The 25,041-nt window shown below is 39.5% G+C and overlaps 1 protein-coding gene and 1 pseudogene across 2 annotated transcripts in view; both read right to left on the bottom strand.

The window, feature by feature from the left end:
• MDN1 (midasin AAA ATPase 1) overlaps positions 1 to 25,041 on the bottom strand; it is a 167,726-nt gene that overhangs the window by 65,028 nt on the left and 77,657 nt on the right. For both annotated transcript variants that reach the window (XM_045075838.1, XM_045075839.1), the window contains exons 34-46: positions 20,851 to 21,069; positions 19,589 to 19,786; positions 17,696 to 17,904; positions 16,858 to 16,980; positions 14,697 to 14,894; positions 13,528 to 13,635; positions 12,981 to 13,169; positions 9,578 to 9,667; positions 9,212 to 9,475; positions 8,776 to 9,037; positions 2,722 to 2,881; positions 1,771 to 1,887; positions 524 to 732 (exon numbers count right to left, since the gene is read on the bottom strand). In XM_045075838.1, coding sequence (XP_044931773.1) covers positions 524 to 732; positions 1,771 to 1,887; positions 2,722 to 2,881; positions 8,776 to 9,037; positions 9,212 to 9,475; positions 9,578 to 9,667; positions 12,981 to 13,169; positions 13,528 to 13,635; positions 14,697 to 14,894; positions 16,858 to 16,980; positions 17,696 to 17,904; positions 19,589 to 19,786; positions 20,851 to 21,069 — 2,346 coding nt within the window. The remainder of the gene's footprint in view (positions 1 to 523; positions 733 to 1,770; positions 1,888 to 2,721; positions 2,882 to 8,775; positions 9,038 to 9,211; positions 9,476 to 9,577; positions 9,668 to 12,980; positions 13,170 to 13,527; positions 13,636 to 14,696; positions 14,895 to 16,857; positions 16,981 to 17,695; positions 17,905 to 19,588; positions 19,787 to 20,850; positions 21,070 to 25,041) is intronic.
• On the bottom strand, positions 11,741 to 12,970 carry LOC106007281 (annotated as a pseudogene).

Below are 25,041 nucleotides of genomic sequence, written 5' to 3'. Positions count from 1 at the left end.
ATGTGAAGACTAAAAAAGCAACTGACATCGTACCTAACACACAGCAGTTACTTAGTAGATAGCATGTCATTTTTTTATCATTACCTTTGCTATTACTCTTGCCTATTCCTGTATATTTGGACATTTATAAGAAGTAAAACCTGTTTTAAGCAGCTCAAAGTTCTCTCTTTATTCTACCTTCAAAAGACTCAATGACCACTCTACAGATAAGAGGAACAAACTTTACAAATTTTAGTGCTTAAAGCAGTATTCCTTAAAATAAGGGTGTCAAATAAATCCATCAGAACTACCTGGGAAGCTTCTTTAAAATATTAATTTCTGTGCCTCACCCAGACTTGCTGAACCCAATCTCTTAGGGGAAAGAAGGACATCAGCGCATTTACATTTTTAACACACTTTTCTGGTAATTTCTATTTGCATGTATACTAAATTTAAGAACTCCTAGGTTAGCAGTCAAATGGAATAACGTAAGAATTTCTAGGGGAATAAAACTCTGCAGAGGCCTAGAAGTCAAGCACCTTACCTACTACAGTGCTTTGGATTTCTGTGTGTAGAGCCAAAAGGCTGTTGCACACACTATCCCCCACCAACCCAAGGCTGTGCAGCAGAACTTTCATATCCAGGTCATCTGGGATGTTCCCATCCCCTTCTCCTGAAATGTAGATTTCAAGTCCACGGTTCCTCATAGCTCGGGATATTTCTCCATGAACAGGATCCATTGAGAGAAAAAGTCTAGTAATAGAGTAATTCAAAGAAAAATAAATTAAACTCCCAGTTGCAACCAATGATGTAGTTCAGCAACAATTAGTGAGGGCAAATCCTAGGTGGCTCCTCTTCAGGGAGCTTATCAAGGGAGATACCACTAACTCAAAGTCTGCTATTTTCACCTGTGTTCCACCTTCTAGTGCCGAAACGCATCACTATAGCAACATCAATTTCTCTAGACCTACTCTCTTTAGGAACTATTATTTATCCAGCGCACCTTTAAAGCTATCTGAGAATGTTAAAATTCTTATTTTCAGATATTCCCCAAATCAGATAGTGCTAATTCATCATTCTAACATACCTACAGGGATCAGAAAAGAGAGCAATGTATTCTCCTGAAACAATTACCTTCATATATTCAATGTCCAGCAACACCTCTGCCTAGTCACCTGACACCTCCAACGCTACACAGCGGATTCCCTGCTGACCTTCCCCATGTCAAACCTGCTCCGTTGCCAGTCTTCCCTTTCTCAATAAATGGTTCCCATATTTACCCAATTACTCAAGCCAAAAATTCAGGTAAAATCCTTGCTGCTTCTTTTTTTCAACCCACACATCCAACAGCAAATCCCATTCATATGGCTATCCTAGTCAAAGCTATCACATATCTTACCTGAACGACTGGAAAAGACTCATGTTCAGTTTCCCGCTTCTACCCTTTAGCCCCAACCCACTGCAAGGATCTTGCCTCTGTTTATTTTTTATTATTTCATTTTTTAAAGTAAGCTTTGTGCCCGACATGGAGCCTGAACTCACAACCCTGAGATCAAGAGTCACATGCTCTACCTACTGAGACGGCCAGGAGGCCCCTCTTGCTTACTGATGAACTCCCAGAGTCTGGAAAATAGCAAAGCCACCATAAATATGTATTAACTGAATCAATAAGTAGGTGAAGATACTTATGACTGGATGCATAAATATAACATGTAAGAAGGTCCTACTGAATGTCCACCTCCCCCACTAAGGGAGTCAGATTCTTAGAAGAAACTTAAGAGGCACAAATACCTGAAATTGGGATTTGGTGTTATGGTGGGAGTGGATCCATCTATCATTCCTCTCTCACTAAGAGTGAGAACACCTCCAGGTTCAAGCAAAGCATTCAAACGATCCAGCACTGATGGGCTGCACAAAGAATTCAAATACAATGGTGACAGACTGACGCGCTACACTGGTTCTACTTTTCCTTGTGCAGGCCTCCCTCTGTTCCCGACCCATGTCCTCCTTCAGCAAGGACCTCTTCCCCATATAGAACTGTGCTCGCTCTCTCCCCGTCCATCCCCCTTTTCACTCCCCAAGGCATGTTGCCCAGAGATTCATACACAGTAAATATACAAAATATTTGTTCCATGATTAAATAAATTAAGGAAAATTGTCCCATGATATAGCTCTTTCTTTTCTCTTTCCCCTTCCATCTCCCCAACTTCCCAACATTATCAAATCAATGTGAAGGCAAGTGGATTTCAATTCAAACCTTTTGAAAAACGCTCCAGGTAGAGAAACCCATCACTGGACCTGGAGTAGTTTCTATTATGCCGTGTGTAATGGCAGTTTTATGATATCTCTGTCCTTACTTTAGAATCAAAGCAAGACACACTGATGCACATTTACTAAATGTCTGCCCTGTAAAAGATCCTCCATTTCAAAAATCTGCCCTCAAGAATGCCCCTAACAAAAAGAGTATTTTTGATGTTAAATAAAAAGGTCTACCTCAAAAATGGTTGGAAAAGTAATCCAATTCTGTTAGCCTTCAATTTAGCTCAAAACAGTCAGACAGAACTAAAATCTTGCAGCTAATGACAACTACCTTCGTTCTCAACAGGCATCAGTCTACAGAATATGGTTGAGGATATGTTTCTAGCTAACAATGGGTTCAAAATGCCAGAACGTCCAGCTGGGGTTCTACTTTGACAAGCATATCCCAAATTTCAATCTTGTGATGAAGCAGAAGGTCCTTACTTGCAAAAGTTAACATTGTCCATCAAAAGCCAATCTCCAGACTTCAGAGCCTGAACCAACATGCTGTCAACCCATTCAAATGTGCCACGGCTGCGGCCACTGGTGGACTGCAGAAGCTTCACGCCAAAATTTCGGAACTCTTCCACAAGTTTGGCGAACTCTGAAATGTCAGCCACAGCACTTAATTTCAAACCATGGCAATAAAAAGAAAGAAAGAAAGAAAGAAAGAAAGAAAGAAAGAAAAACAAACAAAAACCCCTAAGAGTTTTTTAAAAGAAAATTGGAAATTTAGGGCCAAGTTCTAAAAGTTTTGTAATGAACTATAGATAAAGGTTTCTGTTTTTGTTTTAACAAAACAAGTTAAAAAAAAATAGGTCTGGTAGCAGAAAATACTTTTTAATGGCTTTCTGAATTAATGGATAGGTAGAGGTGACTCAAAGGTGACAGAAAAGGTAAATACTCTTGGTTACAGTTTCTCAAATGGCACAAGGAGAATAATGTCTCCCACCTATGACTGCATTTTTATCAAATGAAAGGGCAGTAAAAGTTGGCACAATGAAAATCAATGTCATTAAACCAGGCTTTCTTCCTAAAGACCATATCATAGGATTATAGTAACAACTGCTATTTATTTGCTTAGTGCTTTATAGTTTATACAGCCCATCCCTAGAAAATTTTCAACAGTTCTTTTTTATTGGAAACTGCCTTATGACTCTTATTCTTATCACAGAGCATAATGCACTGGACCCCATGAGGAATAAGGGTTCGACTTTATCTCTATGGCTAACAACTAAAAAACTATACAAAATATTTGAAACAGCTGCTTCCAGCACAGCACAGGGCTGTGGTACCTGAAGAAAGCAAGCCCTGTAATTGTCCTCAGTTTTTGCCTAGAAGCAATTTCTAGGAGAGGGAAAGCAGGAGAGGGAACTTTCAAACATACCACAGAGGTCTCACTGATTTGAGTGGACAGACTGGAACTCAGGGAGGCCAAGACAACTAGAGTGAAGGGCAGAGCACTCGAGATGAAGGAGCTACTCACAGAGTTCCAGAAACCTAAATAAGGGCCTCTGAAGTCTTGGGCTAAGTAACAGTCTACATGTGCAGGTAAAAGGTGAGGCTCCACAAGGATGGGAAAACTCGCAAGGAAAGGACAACTGCTGGGAGTTATGATTGGAAAATTCCCAGAGTTCATACAAGACTGAGTATCACTCCAGTTCCCACCAGCCACACTGAAAAGATGCCACTGAATACACAGGCCATTCGGCAGAGATGCCTAAATAGTGAGGTTAATCTCAGGGTGCCTGGGTGGCTCGGTCAGTTAAGCATCTGCCTTCAGTTTGGGTCATGATCCCAGAGTCCTGGGGAGCCTGCTTCTCCCTCTCCCTCTGTCTGCTACTTTCCCTGCTTGTGCACTGTCAAATATATAAATAAAATCTTTATTTAAAAAAAAAAAAAAAGTGGGGGGGGGGGCGCCTGGGTGGCTCAGTGGGTTAAGCCGCTGCTTTCCGCTCAGGTCATGATCTCAGAGTCCTTGGATTGAGTCCCACATCGGGCTCTCTGCTCGGCAGGGAGCCTGCTTCCTTCTCTCTCTCTGCCAGCCTCTCTACCTACCTGTGATCTCTCTCTGTCAAATAAATAAATAAAATCTTAAAAAAAAAAAAAAAAAGTGGGGTTAACCTAGCCCTAAAGTAAAGGTTACTCTGAAGTGACCTTAAAAAGCTTGAAATTAAGCTTGAAAAGATCAAAATGATCTGGTTCAACACGGCAGTGTAGAAAGATCCTGAACTCACCCTACCCCCATGCACACACTGAATCGACAGCTACATATGGGACAACTTCCTCTAAGAAAACCCTGAGGTCTGGTTGAGTAACAACTACATACCAGGCAAATGGAGGGGGAAAAACAAAACAAAACAAAACAAAAAACTACCTGCTACACTGAAGCAGGTAGGAAAGGCTGAGAAATAATCTCACCATAAACCCCCACCAGCATGCTGTGACCCACAACTGGGAAGGACCTGAAAACCTGGAACTTTTCACTATGGAGCAAATGGTTTGAACCACACAATAGAAATCCCAATTTTTTTTTTTTTTTTTTTTTTTTAAGATTTTACTTACTTATTTGACAGAGAGAGACACAGCGAGACATCGGACAAAGAGAGACATAGTGAGAGAGGGAACACAAGCAGGGGGAGAGGGAGAAGCACACTTCCCACTAAGCAAGGAGCCGATGCGGGGCTTGATCCCAGGACCCTGGGATTATAACCCGAGCCAAAGGCAGACCTAACAACTGAGCCACCCAGGTGCCCCAGGAATCCCAACTTTTAAAACACGTGCCTGAAAGGCAAGCCTTCAAAACATCTATCTTCTAAAAACAACAGGAGCACAAGACTAATCAGAGAAAGGGCTCACACACTCAAGACTCCACCCCAGGGCCCAGCTCAGAGGCAACCAATTGCACTTGCGTTAAAGACACACCCTCAAGAGCAGGCATCTAATATAACATATACATCCTAGAGCCTGCTGGAACACTCTCCAGGGAAGAAGATTGGCAGGTGTCATCTTTGTGCTCTTCCTTTGTGCTGCTTCCTCTCAGAAGCACCAGTACCTCCCAGAAAGTCTTTTACATAAATCTCGGGCCCTAATTTTTTTTTTTTAAAGATTTTATTTGTTTATTTGACAGACAGAGATCACAAGTAGGCAGAGAAGCAGGCAGAGAGAGAGGAGGAAGCAGGCTCCCCGCTGAGCAGAGCCCAACGCAAAGCTCGATCCCAGGACCCTGGAATCACGACCTGAGCCGAAGGCAGAGGGTTTAACCCACTGAGCCACCCAGGCGCCCCATCAGGCCCTAATTTTTATAGTTACTACCCAGAGTTGCCTCGGAGCTTGAGTTCCGATCCAATGGGACTATAATAAATCAGTGTCACCCAGTGCTGTGAATTGTGTAAGTCTAATGAATCATAGACTATACCCCTGAAAGAAAAATACATTTACATTTTATGTTTAAAAAAATTAAAAATGAAAATAAATAAATAAATCAGTGTCACCCAGAAAGGAGATAAAGTTGATAAATTCTACCAAACATTCAAAAAGAATAATTATCCATCTTTCTTTAACAACTCCTTTTTTCTCTTTTCTTTTTTTTTTTTTTTGAGGCAGAGAGCATGAGCAGAGAAAAGGGTCAGAGAGAGAGGGAAAAGCAGACTCTCTGCTGAGCAGGGAGCCTGATGCAGGGCTTGATCCCAGACCCTGAGATCATGAACTAAGCCAAAGGCAGACGTTTAACCAACTGAGCCATCCAGCCACCCAGGCACCCCTCTCAAAACACTTCCACCAATTTAAAAAAAAAAAAAGAAGAAGAAGAAGAAGAAGAAAAGGGAACTTTTCCAAACTCACTTTATAAAGTCAGCATTACCCTGATAGCAAAACTAGACAAGGATGCCGCAAGAAAATTTCAGCCTGGCTGGCTCAGTTGGTAGAGTATGCAATTCTTTTTTTTTTTTTTTAAGATTTTATTTATTTATTTGACAGAGAGAGATCACAAGCAGGCAGAGAGTCAGGTGGGGGGTGGGGGGAGCAGGCTCCCTGCTGTGCAGATAGCCCAATGCAGGGCTTGATCCCAGGACCCTGAGATCATGACCTGAGCCGAAGACAGAGGCTTAACCCACTGAGCCACCCAGGTGTCCCTAGAGTATGCAATTCTTGATCTGAGGGTCATGAGTTCAAGCCTCATATTGGGCATGAGGCATTAATAAATGCTGATAAATTGGGCATTAATAAATACTGATAAATATAGATCCAAAAATTCTCAACAAAACAATCAGCAAACTAAATTCAACAACAAAGCAAAAAGAACATACACTATGATCAAGTGGGATTAATTCTAGGGATGTAAGAATGGTTCTCTATCTGCAAATCAATGTGATACCACACATTAACAAAATGAAAGATAAAAATCATATGATTATCTCAGTAGATGCAGAAAAAGCACTTGACAAAATTCAACATCCATTCATGATTTTAAAAATCTCTTAATATAAAAGTGGGTATAGACGGAATATGCATCAACATAATAAAAGCTATATATGGCAAGCTTACAGATAACATCATTACTTAACAATGAAAACCTGAAAGCATTTTCTCTGAGATCAGGAACAGGACAAGAATGTCTACTCTCACCATTTTATTCAAGACAATAATGGAATTCCAGGCCAGAGTAATTAGGAGAGAAAAATAAGAGGCAACTGAACTGGAAAGGAAAACTGTCACTATCTGCAAATGACATAATACTACCTACAGAAAACCCTACACACACACACACACACACACACACACACACACACACATACACACAGAATAAATACATTGAGTGAAGTTGCAGGATACAACACCAATATACAAAAAACCATTGTGTTTCTATACACTAATAATAAACTATCAGAAAGTGCAACTGAAACAATCACATTTACACTCACATAAAAAAAAGTACCTAGGAATAAATTTAACCAAGGAGGTGAAAGATCATGTTGGAAACTCTAAGCCATTAAGAAACTGATGAAGACATAAATAAATGGATAGATATCCCCTGTTCATGGGCTGGACGAATATTGTTAAAATGTCCATACTATCCAAAGCAATATACAGATTAAATATAATCCCTATCAAAATTCCAGTGTATTTTTCACCAAAATAGAACAAATAAGGCTAAAATTTGTATGGAACCACAGAAGACCCAAATAGCCAGGGCAATCTTAAAACAAAGAACAAAGCTGGAGGCATTGGGTTCCCTTATTTCAAACCATATTTCAAAGCTAAGGTAATTAAGACAGCATGATACTGGCATCAGAACAGACACATCCATCAGTGAAACAGAAAAGAGAGAGCCCAGAAATAAACCCACACATATATGGTCAATTAATTTACAAGGGAACCAAGAATACACAATGAGGAAAGGAAAATCTCTTCAATTAAAACAGTTCTGGGGGAATTAGGTAGCCACATACAAGAGAATAAAACTGTACCATTTGTCCTATACTACATACAAAAATTCAAAATTGATTAAAGACTTGAATGAAAGACCTGAGACCATAAAACTCCTAGAAGAAAATGTAAGTGGTGAGTTCCTTGACACAGGCCTTGGTGATGATCTTTTTAAATATGACACCAAAAACAAAAATAAACAAGTAGGACTATATCAAACTAAAATGTTTTGGAACAACAAGGGAACCATCAACAAAATGAAAGGGTAAACTACTGAATGGAAGAAAATATTTGCAAGTCATATATCCGATAAGGGGCTAATATCATATATATATATATATTTATATATATATCTTTTCAAGTTAGTGTTTTCATTTTCTTAGGCTAAATACCCTGAAGTGGAATTGCTGGATCATATGTAGTTCCATTTTTAGTTTTTTTTTTTTTTTTAAGACTTTATTTATTTATTTGACAGACAAAGATCACAGATAGGCAGAGAGGCAGGCAGCGAGAGAGAGAAGGAAGTAGGCTCTGCACTGAGCAGAGAGCCCAACGCGGGGCTTGATCCCAGGACCCTGAGATCATGACCTGGGCCAAAGGCAGAGGCCTTAACCCACTGAGCCATCCAGGTACCCCCATTTTTAGTTTTTTGAGGAACTTCTGTACTGTTTTCCATTGTGGCTATACAACTTTACTTTTTCACAAGTAGTGCACAAGGGTTCCCTTTTCTCCACATGCTTGTGAACACTTGTTATTTCTTATTTGATAATAGCCATTCTAATAGGTGTGAGGTGATCTCTTACTCCAGTTTTGATTTCTATTTCCCTCAATTATTATGAGCATCTTTTCACGTACCTGTTGGCTATCTATAGGTCTTCAGAAAAATGTCTGTTTAGACCCTCTGCCCAGTTTTTAATGGGTTTGCTTGTAATTTTGCCATTGAGATATAGGAGTTATATATATATTACACATTGGTAAAAAAAATTACAGATATTACCTTACAAATACATTACTACCTATATATGGACAATGCTACCTACATATCTGATACACACATCCAAACACACACACCTGCCTTAGAGTAGGAGTTGATTTTATTGTTGAGTCGCTGCATGAGCAATAATACTGCTTCCAGCTTGTTGACAATCTCCATTGTGATACCTTTACCACCATCTCCAAGACACTTGGGCTTATAGGTCAGAACGAAGTGACTCCAGGCTCGTAGCACTACTTCTGCATCATCAGCACTGATAAGGAGGCTGTCTCTTAACAGTGCCCTTACAGTGCCCTCCACCTTTTCTAGCAGCTGCCTCCACGGCCGCGTAAGATCAACCTGAAATTTCCAGAGCACAAACTCATTATAGCCACTGGCCAGAGTCAAAAGAATACTCTTTTAATTAAGAAGCAAAAAACAAAAAACTACTTGTAGTCACCAACACAAAAGACCATCAGTCAGACCACAGCATTATATGTGTTTTGCCCAAAAAAGTGAAGACAGACCGTTTACCTGCTCAAATCCACCCAGAAGCTCTGTAGTGTCCATTGCACTGTTCATAGCCATGATCTTTAATGTGTGACCAGTAAGGTGTGCCAGAAGCTGGACCAGGCTACTCTTGCCCACAGAGGCTGGCCCCACAAGGATGACCATCCAGCTCATCTGCACACACTTCATAATAGATTCCAGAGACCGTAACGACTGGTGCAGAAGTGATAGGGGACGGCAGGACAGGAGAGGAACGTAACTGCCACGGGAAAGGACTGAGTAGCCCAGCTGAAAAAGACATGCCAGTGAGATTTCACAAGTGTGTCTAGTTGTGGGAACAGAGAAAATCAAAGGAAAATGTAAAATAGAAAATATTCCTACATGCCTCACCTGAACATCATAGGGAGTAATATGAAATAGTCTGGTTCCCATGTATGGGTTGGTACTTGAATTAAACACATCCTTGAATACAGCAATGACCTAAATGAAGACAATACAATTAAAGTGCAAACCATTCCACCAAATTCTAGCCAAAACTTCTAGATAACATACACAATAACAAGAGTCAGAACACTCTGAGTGAACACTAGTCACAATTTCCTTATCCTTTTGAATTTTCTCTTATAAACTTCCTCTTACAGATTATATTAAACTAAATCTTGAGGATGAAAGCAAACTGGAACCCAAGCAAAGAACAGTCATCTAATAAACTATTTGAGATTCCAGTTGAGAATGTATCATAAATTAAAGTCATGGATATTATGGCAAATCTATAGATGAAAAAATCAATCTGCTTTCATCATCCAAGATATCACCTAAAAAGGCAGAAGAGACTAGTAGCCTGAAGATTATAAAGAACACTGACAATTTTGTGAGCACCTACTATGTGCCAAACATTGTAGACATGCTTTAACAGATTATTCTGATTCTTACAGCCTTGCAAAATAGGTATCATTTCCACTTTATAGATATGGAAAATAGAATTCAGGAGAGTTATAAGGATTTACTAATGGTTAGTAAGTGATTTTTAAATCCAAGCCAGTCTCACTCGAAAACACCATTTTAGCCTAAGTTATATAAATAACTATATATATAAATAACTAGAATGACGACCAATGCCAGTTATCTGATTATTTATATTCAGTTATCCCTTCCTTATTAGAAACACAATTAGAAAACTTGCCATTAGCCCTACTTCTTTTCTGGATTTCTTTTTAAGAGGAGTTGGGGCAGGGAGAAAAGCTAAGGATGTATAAAATACACTAATTTAGCCCAGAGCAGCACAAAAAATTCCAGCCACCCAGAATATGTATACCAAGTTGCATGTTTCTAACAAAGCAGTAATACTCATATTAATCACTGTACAATGGACTTTAGTCAGAAGATAAAAATATTATTATTTTTAAGTTCTAGGAATAGAATGTATGGCATGGTGACTATAGTCAATAATACTGTATTGCATTATTTCAAAATTGCTATGAAAACAGATTTTAAAGTTGCCATCAAAAGAAAAAGTCTCTGGGCCCCTGGGTGGCTCAGTGGATTAAAGCCTCTGCCTTCGGCTCAGGTCATGATCCCAGGGTCCTCGGATCGAGCCCCACATTGGGCTCTCTGCTCAGTAGCAAGCCTGCTTCCCTCCTCACTCTCTGCCTACTTGTGATTTCTGTCTGTCAAATAAATAAAATCTTTAAAAAAAAAAAGTCTTTGGTACTATGTAAGGTAATGTGTGTTAGACTTACTGCAGTGGTCATTTCACAATGTATACAAATACTGAATCATTGTGTTCACCTGAAAATAATATGTTGAATGCCAATTATACCTCAACTAAAAAAATTAATGAGTTTGAGAAATATCAGGAAAAAAGTAATAAAGATAAAATCATTATCAGTACCAAACCTTGATGAGGAGTCAAAAAGCAGCACAGGAGAAAAGTGTTCCTGTCACATACTTTTGTGACCAGGCGTTTGATGACCTTACATTTGTACTCCAAAGCATATTATACTCTCCACTCCCTGACAGTCTACCAGAACTAAAATTATAAATACTTTCACAGTGTAGTTGGTTTAGTTTTATAAAGACAGATTCAATTTACTCAAACTCTTCCAGCCTTGATAGGCCCTTCTCCTATTACTATTTTCCCTCACTTTGTATGTGTGTCCGTGTGAATTCAATAATTAACATAGAGAAACGAAGAAAACCTTCCATACCTTACACTGACATTCCATCTGACTAACATCAAATACCCAATAATTAGCCAGCATCTGGCCACAATGAATACAGTATAAGTAGTAAGCAGATGAAGAAAATAAAATTACTAGTTGATGGTATATGAATTATATATAATGAAATTATATTTTTAAAAACTAGGTGAGGGGCGCCTGGGTGGCTCGGTGGATTAAAGCCTCTGCCTTTGTCTCAGGTCATGATCCCAGGGTCCTGGGATAGAGCCCCATATCAGGCTCTCAACTTAGCGGGGAGCCTGCTCCCTCCTCTCTCTCTGCCTGCCTCTCTGCCTGCTTGTGATCTCTGTCTGTCAAATAAATAAATAAAACCTTTAAAAATAAATAAATAAAATTAAAAAATAAGAAAAAAAACTAGATGAATATTTTGTCCTAATATAATGACTAAAGGCACTTGTACATAATGAATGAGTCAACATTTGGCTGCAACTGGGATATGAAAGCAAAGTTCTAGGCTGGAGTGCTGGCTCTACCACTCACTATAGGTGATTGAGTCCTCATTGGTTAAGAGGTCAGGACAGTGCCTCCTGCCTGTAGCTACTGTGAATATTCTGAGACTGGACTTTAAATACCACAAAACAAAACGAACACATTATTAGTTTATTAAGCTAGGAATTCTAGTGTTATTTTCTGTTTACAAAGAGGTATTTTTATTTCCATTCAGATACAGAATATTCTTTTGTGTACCTACTTACACTTTGTAGATTAAAGACTTTGTAACTCAAAGTTTCTTTAAAAAATGGAAAACTGACCCCCTCTACTGAGTATCACTTGTCTCCTCCTGTTTCTCCCCTTTGCACCTTGAAAGAGGCTAAAGACCTAGTTCTTTATTACTGGGGGGCAATACTGTTTAAAGGAGGTTTGCAGTAAAGGGATTCAGATGGATAAATGAAGTATGTACTCTGAAGCAAATTACTCTGCACTTTGAGACACTGAGGTAGGTGAACCTTCAGTTTCCTTCCTTAACTTTTTTACCCCAGTTTGTGTTTTATTGACACCAGTGCTCAAGCTTCGACCATGTACTTCCTCAGTGGGTAGAGCTGCTCCTTCTGCAGCTGCTTCTCGGTCTTCAGCTCTTCCTCGTGCTAGTTCAGCCAGCGGCACGTGACGCATGTCTTCTTGGGCCGCAGACCCAGGGGCTTGCACTTCTTACCTTTGTAGAATTTCCTGCCTTAGTTCTCTTTCTGGTTGATGACTGTGAGAACACTGGCAATGGATCCGCCAACAACTTGGACCTTGGAGAGCTTGGAAGCCATGCCACAGGTCCCTCTGGCAATGTGCAGCTGGGATGGCTTCACCTCAGCTCTTCCAGCAGTTTAAGCAGCTCCTCCTTCTTGCCACGAAGGTCTCAAGGTTTCATCTTGGCCCTGTCTGCATAATCCATTGCTGCCGCCGCTGGGAAGAGACTGACGGAAAGAGCTCTTTCCTTAACTTCTAATTTCTAAGCAGCTTTAGTGAGTTTAGTGTTTATTAGTGAGTATGCCCTTTCTCTCCCTTAGGAAGAAATCAACTTACAGATGGAAAGAAACACAAAGAACAAGTATGAAACTCACCTTTTCTTTGTCTTCCTTAGTTCTCATTCTCTCACCATAGACCAAAAACACATGCTGACCAGGATCATAACACCCAGGGGACTGGTCAACTAGCATCAACTGACACCAGCGGAAAAGGTCCCGAAGGTTGAATTCCCAGGGTCCTCCTTTTTGCCCCCATTTCTTCTCAATAGTCACTTCGTGATCAATCTAAAAAGAAAACACCATTATTGGGAAACATGTCCCATTGCTAATAAGCACACTGCATTAAGTACTATCAATGTACTACAAATGCATACATAATCTGAAACAGAAATTAGGTTTGATACCAAGTCTCTTTTTACCAACCCAGACATCTAAACCAGGAATACTCTTGTAGGCATTAACACTGATAAGATCTTAATAACCATAATCCTCAAATGAGTATTTTTTTTCCAGCAGAAACATCTATAATTCAATGTGATTTAATTTAGAGAGACTGATAAATTTGATAGTGTCCCACAATGAAAAAATGATGGTTCTATTACAGCATGAAAATAAAAAACAATTAATACAAGTAGGTACTTACTCGGTTGTTGAAAGCAACCATCTTCTTAACAATATTTTTGTCAATGGCTGGAAACAGAGTACTAGCAATGAACTCCATGTCAATTACTGTAAGGGGATCCACAAAGACCTACAGAATCCATAAAGAACATGAAGAAATACTATTGCTTCTCTTTACTGAATACCAGGAAGAACTACCAATTACAAAGTAAAATTGTTATTTAACACCAAAGTAACAGTACCTCAGTTTAGATATACATAAAAATTGTTAGAGAAATCTCTTTTCTTACATTTTTAGGATACAGAATCCTGTAAAATATTTGAAATACAGGGCAACAGAGGTTTTGTTGTTAGCTCCACTCTAATGAATTAAAGAAAAAAAGATAACATACAACTTAAGTGTATTTGTTTTTATTTTTAAGCATTTCTGTCTTTTTAAATTTCCTATGTATATTATGTACTCAAAACTAGATGGTAAGGCATAGGAGCAGTTACTTCAAAATCTCAACTTTCAACTTTTCAGTATGTTTGAAATTCCTCATAATAAATTATTCTGAAAAGATACTCAGTGAATTATGAAAAGGGACATCAAAGAAAGCCAACATCCAGAGCCATTTCCAAATCCTAGTCAAATTTTGACAAATAAATATTAAAACAAGTAAGCATATGTGTATAGATACACATACACACTCTCCAACCTCTGCAAACGAGAATAAAGACAGTAAGAAAGACATCAAATGTTAATAATGATTGACTCTGGTATGGAGAATACTTGATTTTTTATTCTTCTGGTAGTTTTCTTTTCCTTCTTACTTTAACTAAAATGCATTATTTTCATCATAAAAAAATTTTCAGTATTTTAATAGATCACGTAGACACCTGGAAAGGTAAAAAACTGGCCTTGCTCCTGAGGATGGTAATGGAATTCCTGGAGGGGTGGTTATCTTACCCTCCACTAACTGATAACACACCGGTTTTCCAGGACTGGAGACAAAGGGACACATACCTGAAGAGAAGTGATGATGGGAATCAGTCACATTAATATTCACCATACAGAGACATGGAATTGAGAAACAGATCATTAAATCGATGCTCTCTCATTCTCACAGTGAGCATCTTCATAGGTATGTGCCTCTGCCCTATCAGCCCCAACACTCCACCTTCGGTCTCCATGGCAACAGCAAATCTTACCTGAGTGAATCTGTTAAGGAAAGACCTTGGCAAGCCTTTCCTCCCACCTCCTTGTCTAAAAGGATTTTGACACCCAAAAATCTTCGTCTTTTCATGCTGTACTTGAAAACTCATTCCCAACTCAGGAACATAGATTTCTCCTCTGTGGTCAAAACAAGCATTGAGTCCTTCCAATACAGACTGAGAAGCCAGGTTGAGCTATTTGAACAAAGTATATATATTTATTACATATGCTATATAACTATAAAAAAAATGTATAAAACCAGAATAGTATTGTCTTCAGGAGGAAGAAGCTCAAACAGTACTGATAACATTCCATTTTTTAAGATTTATTCATTTTTTGAGAGAAAGAGAGACAAAGTGGGGGGAGGGAAAGGCAGGGGAAAGAGAATCTCCAGCAGACACCCTGCTGCACACAGAGCCTGCCATGGGGCTCCATCCCACAACTGCAAGATCATGACCTGAGCCAAAATCAAGAGTTGGACATCCATTGTATTCACCTATACAGACTTGTACATCCCAGCTTACCAAAAAAACTTGCCAGTACACAGATCTCATTTTTGCACTGTGAGATCTTTAAAGATGAAGACTGCTCTTTATATACTTAAATTATCTTCTCCAGCTAAAATACTGAATGAAATCTCTGAATGGGTTTCAAAGTCATGATATAAACTACATAAAGTAGATAGACATGGCTAACGTTCACCAACATTTTTGTGAACAAGAACAAATACAAGGAGTTTCTGTGCCAAAAATGAAAAGAGCTGAATGGAGGTCTTCAGATGCAGAGTTTACAGCTCAGGGATGCAAAGTATGGTAGTTTTAAGGTAACATAGGAAATTCAATTAGGAAAATGAGAAATCAATAAAATGCAAAGGGACAAAAAAAAAAAAAAAACCCAGATTCTATCAGAATTTCCAGTGTCATGTTTACATGAACACTACAAAGCACAAAATCCACGGAATATTCCCAAACATGTAAAACTCTAAAAGCTACTCTTAATGTGACTTAGTTAAGAATGTCTTGGGTCGGGGCGCCTGGGTGGCTCAGTGGGTTAAAGCCTCTGCCTTCGGCTCAGGTCATGATCCCAGGGTCCTGGGATTGAGCCCCGCATCGGGCTCTCTGCTCAGCAGTGAGCCTGCTTCCTCCTCTCTCTCTCTGCCTGCCTCTCTGCCTACTTGTGATCTCTGTCTGTCAAATAAATAATTAAAAAAAAAAAAAAAAAGAATGTCTTGGGTCACCTGGATGCATTTCCACCCAACAGGACTATGGTCTGAGGCCTTAAGCTTTAAAACTGAGCATTTTTCCCCCTGGCTAAAGAATATAATACTAACAGGCATCTTTTTCCAAAAATCAGGGAGATGGGACTCACCACTCTCCTACTATGAGAAGTAGGAAGAAGCTCAGCTGAAAAGTAACCCCATAGCCTGGCCTCCAACTTCAGACCCAAAGACATCTGAATCTTGGAGAGCCGCTGGGGCCAGTCTTAAAAGTTCTATCCACAACATTCTGGTCACACCAATCATTTAAACTTCACCACTACTTCCCAGCCTTTTCCTGGATTAATAAGGCATATGACTAGACACCATTGCCCATAGCTTTAAATTTTTTATTTCTGTACATCACCTTTCCATATCTCCAGCTGCCTGCTGGTCACTAAGTTTCAGCATTTATCCCAGGTATCATGAGCGGCTCTGTTCTTCCAGTCAATAACTTACCCATAAGGCACATGTAACACTGACCATTTTCTCACCATTTTTTTTTAATGTCTCTTAAGATAACTTCCTGCAGTCTCTCTGTTGCTCTTATAAAACATGTGGTTGACACTGTAAAAAACCCATGAAATAAATACAAAATACAAAGCCAGCCAGACACCAAAGAATAAACCAGTGAAGAGGACAGTTTTTCTCTGGAAGCTGGCTTATAACAGCAGGTGTTAGTGGCTTGTATATACAAGGGTTTCTAGATATGCTTTCTGACAAGTGACTTTTCTTATTCTTCAAAGGAACCGTGGAGGACTTTTCTTCGTTAGAAATTTGTCTGTACTAGCAAAACAGCATGACCTAATTATATGAAAAGTAAGGTATGCCCTAGCAATATAAAAGTATGACTGCTTTTCCCATTGTGACCCTATGCTTGGCATGACGGATAGTTCTCTCACCTCATCCAACACAACCCAATGGCCTGCCTTCAGAGCTGCCAGCAACGGACCATCTCGCCAGGCAAACTCTCCTCCCTTGCCTCCTTCAACAGGTAGATCTGCTCCAAACAGGTCTGTGATGTCCTTTGAGAGGAGGCAGAAAGGAGGAAAAGTCAATATTTCATAAAAGAATTAACTAGATCCCAAGACCCTAAATCTAACATGATAAATTCTTGGGCCTTATGCCGCTTTTCCTTTTTATTCCAAGACAGAACTAATCAATCCTAGCGCTCTTTACCAGGAGCCCAGACATGCCTCCAAGGACCTTCTCACCACAACACTGCAAGTTATCAGTTGATTGGAGCTGGAGCTCTAGATCAGTTCTTAACTGTCGCTATACTTGGAAATTAATTAGTGAGCTTTACACAAAACAAAACAAATAAAAATAAAACAAAGACCAGTAGCAATGCCCAGGCCCTGCTCCCAGACCCCACTACTGGAGAGTCTTATTTGTCACCTCTTGTCCTGTGAGAGTATTTAAAGGAGATCTTATTTCTATTACATTTTTAGAAAGGACAAAAATAAAGAAGGCTCTGTTATAATAAATACTGAATTGGGCAATTATCTCTCAAAAGACAATGAAATTAAAGCATCGAGAGAATAATATTACAGACATCAGTTATAAATAAATCTAAAAGGAGACTTAGTTTGGAAGGTCATGTTGCTGTAGTCTTTATCACCATGAAATGTTTGGGATTCTGAAAATGTCCTAATTATTTCTGATTAAGAAACTCTATAAACAGATACAAACATTACTCCCTATACTCATCCTCATCAGCTGCAGGATGACTAAGCTTACCGTCTGCTCTGACAAGTTGATTCGAACAAGGATGTTGCCTGAAGCCTTTGCTAATGCTCCCACCAAACTTGTCTTGCCCACACCAGGGGAGCCCTCCAGAAGAATGGGTTTGTTCAGTTTCGTAGCTCTTAAGAGCCTCTGGGCATTCATAGCTGTGGTGCCTGCACTGAGTGCATAGTCGGCAACATTATTCCTGTGAAGGACAGGTCCTTAAGCAGAGAAAAGAAAAGCCACATATTAGCTGGATGTCAACCAAATCACACTTACATGTCAATGCCAAGATTTTAAGAATCTAACAAACAGACTTTCAGTGAGCGAAGCACCATCTATATAGTGAAAATGCTCAGCCCTGTTTCAACATTTCCCCACTTTCAGGTTATAAAATCCTTTGAAGGAATAGCCAGCAGCATACGTTATTCAACTGTGCCTACTACTCAGGTCTCTCCAGCGCTTATACCTAAGTATATACTCACTTACATAGGTCTAACTGCAAGCACATGTTCCTCCTTTTACAACCTACACCTGGAATTACTACATGTACTTGAACAATTTACCTTTACAAGTAAGTATATTCTTTTTAAGATTTTATTTATTTATTTGACAGAGAGAGAGAGAGCACAAGAAGGCAGAGAGACAGGTGGGCGGGCGGGGGGAAGCAGGCTCACTGCTGAGCAGAAAGCCCGATGCGGAACTCGATTCCAGAACCCTGAGATCATGGCCTGAGCCAAAGGAAGAGACTTAACCCACTAAGCCACCCACGTGCCCTATCTGTTTAAGAGTCAAGTGTAAGTTCAGTGTGTAGGCCACAGTGTGTGTTTCCACAGAAGTAATTTCATCCAAGGTTTTTAGGCCTCCAAGAAAATTCAGGATGCATCTTTAACCCATAATCTAGCTGAACTGCAGACTAATAATAGTTTTATAGGGCTTAACATTTGTGTCACTGCGTCTCCTGGAAGAAACTTTTCGTATACCAGTTTGGAGGGCTAGGATTAACATCAATTACCTCAGCTGTGGAAGCAGAAGCAAGGATCACCTCTGTCCCAGGTCACTAACATATAGCTCCTACACGAGAGTCCTGAATATTATGATGATGACTTAGGGAAATTAGATCATTGAATGTACCATCGGGGATGAAGAGTACTACTGAAGAGAGAGAGGGAAAAGGGTGATACTCCGTTTGGCCAGGAATCTAGGCTGGTTTTGTTCACCACTGAACCCTCAGTCACTGCCACTGTTCCTCTAAGCGTTTCAGGCATTCGACAATTATTAATGTAGGGTGGGAGGAAAGGAAAAGAAAAAGACGACCCTGCTCCAGAAGCAATAATCTGAAAAATTACTAGTGCCTTCTAAGATCTCTAATCTACCTCATTTAAATATTTGGTAAGAGCAATCTAGTAAGAAAGAGAGCAAGGATTCCAACTGAAACCCACGTGAGTTTTCCATTTAATCATTCACTCATTCATCAGACATTTTCTGAATGCCTTTGGCTGTTAGGAAACATCTCAGGTGTCAGGAACAGGAAGATAGGGACACAATTCCTGCCCACAAGGGCTCACAAAACTATTTTGGTAAGCAGTGATGAGGATCTATAGTTGATACATTATGGGTTGAATTACCACTATAGGAAAGCTCTTGTTCTGAGCACCAAATTAAAAATAAATGCATTTTTTAAAGACAATTTATTCACAGATTAAAGACTGTACTTTCCCCTATTTTTATGTCGGTTATCTGTTTTTAATTATTTATGAAATTATAGTTGGTTATACCAAGTCAAATTCTAATTCAGATAGTTTAAAAATAATCATGCATAGGATACATTAAAAGTCACAGTAAAAGTCAAGTACCTATGATCTACAAGAGTAGAATCTTCATTTATTTAAAAATCATTCTTACCCCTTGGTATAAAAAATGGATGAATTCCCCAAAGGTTATCTATTCCAGTAAATTCTTTGGCCTTGAGTCGGTCATAAATCTTCAATTCGTTTTTTTGACACTCAGTAAGTCGCACTATCTTGCAAAGTTTCTTGAGTAGGAATTTCAGACATTCTTTGCGAGCCAAGAGAGCCGTACCAAACCCTGAGGAAGTTGCCCCTAAAAGACAGAGAATCGGTACATCAAACAACAGCACGACATGACACCAAGCTTCCCAACTGCTCATCAGGAGCGCTTGGGTGGTTTCCAGGGGAAATGAGGTTCTTGCTGAAGTTAACCCAAAATGCAATCGCTACTGTAGATAGTCCGAAGGCAAAAGTCTGGATCCCCACAATTGACAGATTGGCAGCAGCTAATTCAGTAAAGCACCCACGCACTCCAGGATGAATCAGCCTGGACGTAGGATGAATTAATGTGGTACTGCTGATTATATTGGTTTATATCTCTAATCTTCACTGCTAAAAAAAAAAAACAGAACTTAAATACTGAATATTATGAGCTTACAGTAACTTAAAAAACAAACAAACTAAAGGATTCAGGCAATAACTATAAATGACCATTCATGGTAACAATTATCCAGTCCAAGGGTTGGGTTGTGGACACTGGGGACGGTATGTGCTATGGAGAGTGCTGTGAAATGACAATTCACAGACCTGTGAGTCTACCCCTGGAGCAAATAATACACTGTATGTTAATAACAATAATTAAAAAAAAAAGAATTATCCACTCCTTCAGGAGCAAGGGCATTTCCAACAGTCTTCTTTTTACTCGTAATAACCACTTCATGTTTACCAAGTCCCTAGCCTATAAGCAATGAGAAGTTGCAGCCTATCTTTTATAACAGTCATCTCTCAAAAAGAGTAGAAAGAAAATAAAATCCATTCTTGGTCTCAGAAATGTTACAGTAAGTGATTTTTTTTTAAGATTTTGTTTATTTATTTACTTGACAGATAGAGATCACAAGTAGGCAGAGAGGCAGGCAGAGAGAGGAGGAAGCAGGCTCCCTGCTGAGCAGAGAGCCCGATGTGGGGCTCGATCCCAGGACTCTGGGATCATGACCTGAGCCGAAGGCAGAGGCTTTAACCCACTGAGCCACCCAGGCGCCCCAGTAAGTGATTTTTTTAAAGTATCTGGGTCAGAGGTTGGAGGTCTGGGTTTGCTCCATTTCATACTCCCCTCTACCCTAACCCCCTTGTCCCCACACCAGCTAACAGACAACATACCTGAACCTATTCCATCTATGTACACCAGGCATGCAGCATGGACAAATGATGTCACAGTGGAGATGGTCTCTGGCCTTTTCAAAGCAGCTTCCTCCCCCATTGTGTTCATGAAGTTAACCCAGGACAGGATATCTCTGATACTGACCACACATCTTCGGCCAAATTCCTGGTGGGTAAGCCAATCAATGAAATCCAACATCACCTCCGCTATGTCAGCCCCTAAGACATAAGGACACAAAGGCAGTTGCTTAGAAGTAGCTGTATTGAACACTCCCAAGAGGGTTTTGTAACATGGGACCCAGAGATGCCCTAAGAGAGTTCTGTGCTCCATAAGATTATATGCAAATTTTTGTGAAAGTCCATTACCGCTTTTTCTAAAGAGAGGGTTCCATTGCTTTTATTACATTCCCAAGAGATTCATGAATAGCATTCCACACTTACCAAAAAAGAAAAACCACTTTGAGAATTACAGCCTAAGAAGCAATCCTGAAAACTGCTCAAAAGAATATTCATTTGTTTCATCTTCAGATAGAATTGTGAAGTCAAGACACAATGATTTTAGAAAATATATAAATTTTATCATTTTTTAAACTGATTCACAGGAATAAGGATGCCATATTTTCAGTGGCATTTTTAAAAAGATTTTCTTTCTTTCTTTATTTGAGAGAGGAAGAGAGCAAAAAAAGGAGAGAGGGAGAGAGCATGAGCAGGGAGAGGGGCAGAAGGAGAGGGAGAAGCAGACTCCCCATGGAGCAGGAAGCCCAACATAGAACTTGATCCCAGGACACTGGGATCATGACCAGGTCACTAGGATCATGATCTGAGCTGAACGCAGATGCTTAACCGACTGAGACATCCAGGTGCCGTTTCAGTGGCACTTAGTTCAGGTTTTTTGTTTTATTAAATCAATGCATCCATCCATCAGAATTCAACAAATCAGAGGATTCATAAATTTTGTTTCATGATTTAAGTTAAAGGACCAGTCTAACTATCACAATTTCATATTGTAAAATATTTGGAAACAAAATACTTCTTAAGTAATAGAGATTAATGTCAATTTAAGTTTAATAAAACACTTTATATAACTCCTAAAATCAACAATAAACACTTATCTAAGAAGTATGAGTATGAAAGAACATTGTTTTTTAAATATGACAGGGAGAAATCAGCACTGCTATAATATAAAGTGGACCATTCAGCAAGAGCCTTCAAGGCTCTACTGCAAATTACTTAGAAGAAACTATCTAGTCAGAAGAAATAAACTAATTATGAAAAAACCCACAAATCTTTAGAAAGAACTTAAAATGGTAACTCAAGGGGGAAAATCCAGTAACAATGAGGAAAGCAATTAAATGCTGTTTCAGCAACTAAACATTAAACATGAGTACTTGGATGGACATTTCAGGGTGGAATAATTTTGAAGTAAAACAAGGACTTAAATGACAACTTTTCTACTGTTAGAGGATAATTAAATCTTGATTATTAGAAAATAATGAGGTAAAGTGGATGGGTTCATACATTGTTTATAACAAATATTAAAAGGTAACAGAAAACAGGAATCCATGTTATAAATGTAATAATAAATACTAATACGTAAAATGACTGAGGTGCCTGGCTGGCTCAGTTGGTAGAGCATGTGACTCTCGATCTCAGAGTTTTGAGTTTGAGCTCCATGTAGGGTATAGAGAATACTTAAAAATAAATAAATAAAGATAAAATTGTTTGTATTTATTTATTTACTTATTCTTAAGATTTTTCTTTCTTTTTTTTTTTTTTATGATTCTATTTATTTATTTGACAGACAGAGATCACAAGTAGGCAGAGAGGCAGGCAGAGAGAGGAAAGGAGGCAGGCTCCCCGCTGAGCAGAGAGCCTGATGCAGGGCTCGATCCCAGGACGCTGGGATCATGACCTGAGCCGAAGGCACAGGCTTTAACCCACTGGGCCCCCCAGGTGCCCCAAGATTTTTATTTCTTAGAGAGAGACAGTGAGAGAGCGAACACAAGCAGGGGAAGTGGGAGAGGGAGAAGCAGGCTTCCCGCAGAGCAAGGAGCCCGATGCGGGAACTAGATCCCAGGACCCTGGGATCATGACCTGAGCTGAAGGCAGCTGCTTAACGGACTGAGCCACCCAGGTGCCCCAAATGAATAGTATTTATTAAAAAGTAAATTACAGGGATGCCAGTCCCACATCAGGCTCTCTGCTCGGCAGGGAGCCTGCTTCCCCTCTCTGCCTGCCTCTCTGCCTACTTGTGATCTCTCTCTCTGTCAAATAAATTAATAAAATCTTTTTTTAAAAAAATCTTAAAAAAAAAAGCCTACATGTCCTTCAGAGGTCATTACCTAAAACAAAAACAAAAAACAAAAAACATCAATTTCCTGGAATCCTTTCTTTTTGTTCATACTATAGATATATAGATAAAACTACTATAGAGGTTTGTGAACAAAAATTCTTAGAGTAAGGTAGAACTCAAAGGTGTTTATATTTTGATTAAGACAATACAGTGATTATACCTTAAGTATTCTGAATAGGATCAGAATTCAATTTAGAATTCATAATTAGTTGAAATATTAGATTCATTAAATCTTACGTATCTTTATAAAGAAAATTCGGAAATAAAAGCTTTATCTAGTTTCCTATTTTTAAGAACATTTTTATGCTCTGCCAACCTGATCCATTTCCAGATGATAAAAATTAAGCCACTTCTCCCTCACTATCTATTGCTTCCCCAAAGAGGTTGCTGCCATGTAAGCTTTACAAAGCTTACAGTAAACAAGCTCCCTAAGGACAAACAGGGAGGCTCAGAGTTAAGTCCTAGGGGCCGCAGTGCCAACTGCCCTGCAGAGAAACCATTAAGCCTGAAGACCACTGCTGATGGAGCCAACGTGGCAATGTAATGGCAGCTGCAATCTCTACCATTCTTTTACAATCCAAACAACTTCTAAAAGTATGCAGCCAAAAGGAGATACAGAGGCTACGTCCCAGGGGAATTCAGTCCCAATGCAGAGCCAAAAGACAAACCATGCGTTCTTAGTGACCTGCCCTCTTCTCCTTTACCTGGAATACTCATACCACGTGCAGCACTGCAAACAGCACACAACCAAGTAAGTAAGAAGTTCTGAGTGTGGGCCTTGGATCAACCTTACTGGCATCACCCAAGAACTTATTAGAAAGATAAATTCCCAAGCCCCATCCCAGACTGACTGAATCTGAAACTCTAGGTAGGAAGCCCAGCAAACTTTATTTCTGTAAGTCCTTCAGGTGAGTTTGGAACTGAAAGAAGCAAATATCCTTTTATATGTTCTTTAAGAAAGAGAGATTTAAAAAGAGAGAGAGAAAATGATTCAGAGCTTGAAACCAAAGCTGGGTTCTAAATTTAGCTCTTCAACGTGTAAGATAAATATATACACATCATGGGGCGCCTGGGTGGCTCAGTGGGTTAAATCCTCTGCCCTCGGCTCTGCCCTCGGCTCAGGCTGCTCGATCCCAGGGTCGAGCCCCGCATTAGGCTCTCTGCTCAGCAGGGAGCCTACTTCCCGCCCCCCCGCACCGTCTGCCTCTCTGCCTACTTGTGATCTCTGTCAAATAAATGAATAAAATCTTTAAAATATATATATATGTACATACATATAACACCCAGCACGATGAATGTTAACTAGACTTACTGTGATCATTTCACAATAGATACAAATACTGAATCATGTTATACATCTGAAACTAATATGATGTTGATTATACCTCAACCAAAAAAAAAAAAAAAGATGCATGTATACATCAAAGCAATCTAGCTCAATAAAAGAACCATACAATGTTTTGACCCTTACTAGATACCTTAAAAATTGCTAAATTTAGGTTTTAGGTATACAGAAGTTTCTTAATACTATTCTTCTATTTCCTTAAGTTTGAAAACGCTTATAATGAAAAGAACATTTAAAAAATTCTTTTCAGGGCGCCTGGGTGGCTCAGTGGGTTAAGCGGGGTTCTCCCAATTTTCTGAAGTAGTTCTTTAGATACTTTAGATACTTTAGATACTTTCTCCATAGCACCTAATAAGAGTTTCTGTTGCGGGGTGCCTGGGTGACTCAGTGGGTTAAAGCCTTTGCCTTCGGCTCAGGTCATGATCTCAGGGTCCTGGGATCGAGTCCCGCATCGGGCTCTCTGCTCAGCGGGGAGCCTGCTTCCTCCTCTCTC

Source organism: Mustela putorius, unplaced genomic scaffold (assembly GCF_011764305.1).
Source record: "Mustela putorius furo isolate JIRA1106 unplaced genomic scaffold, ASM1176430v1.1 tig00000166_pilon_pilon_pilon, whole genome shotgun sequence".
NCBI classification, from domain to species: Eukaryota; Metazoa; Chordata; class Mammalia; order Carnivora; family Mustelidae; genus Mustela; species Mustela putorius.
This window is presented reverse-complemented; position numbering and strand designations above follow the sequence as displayed.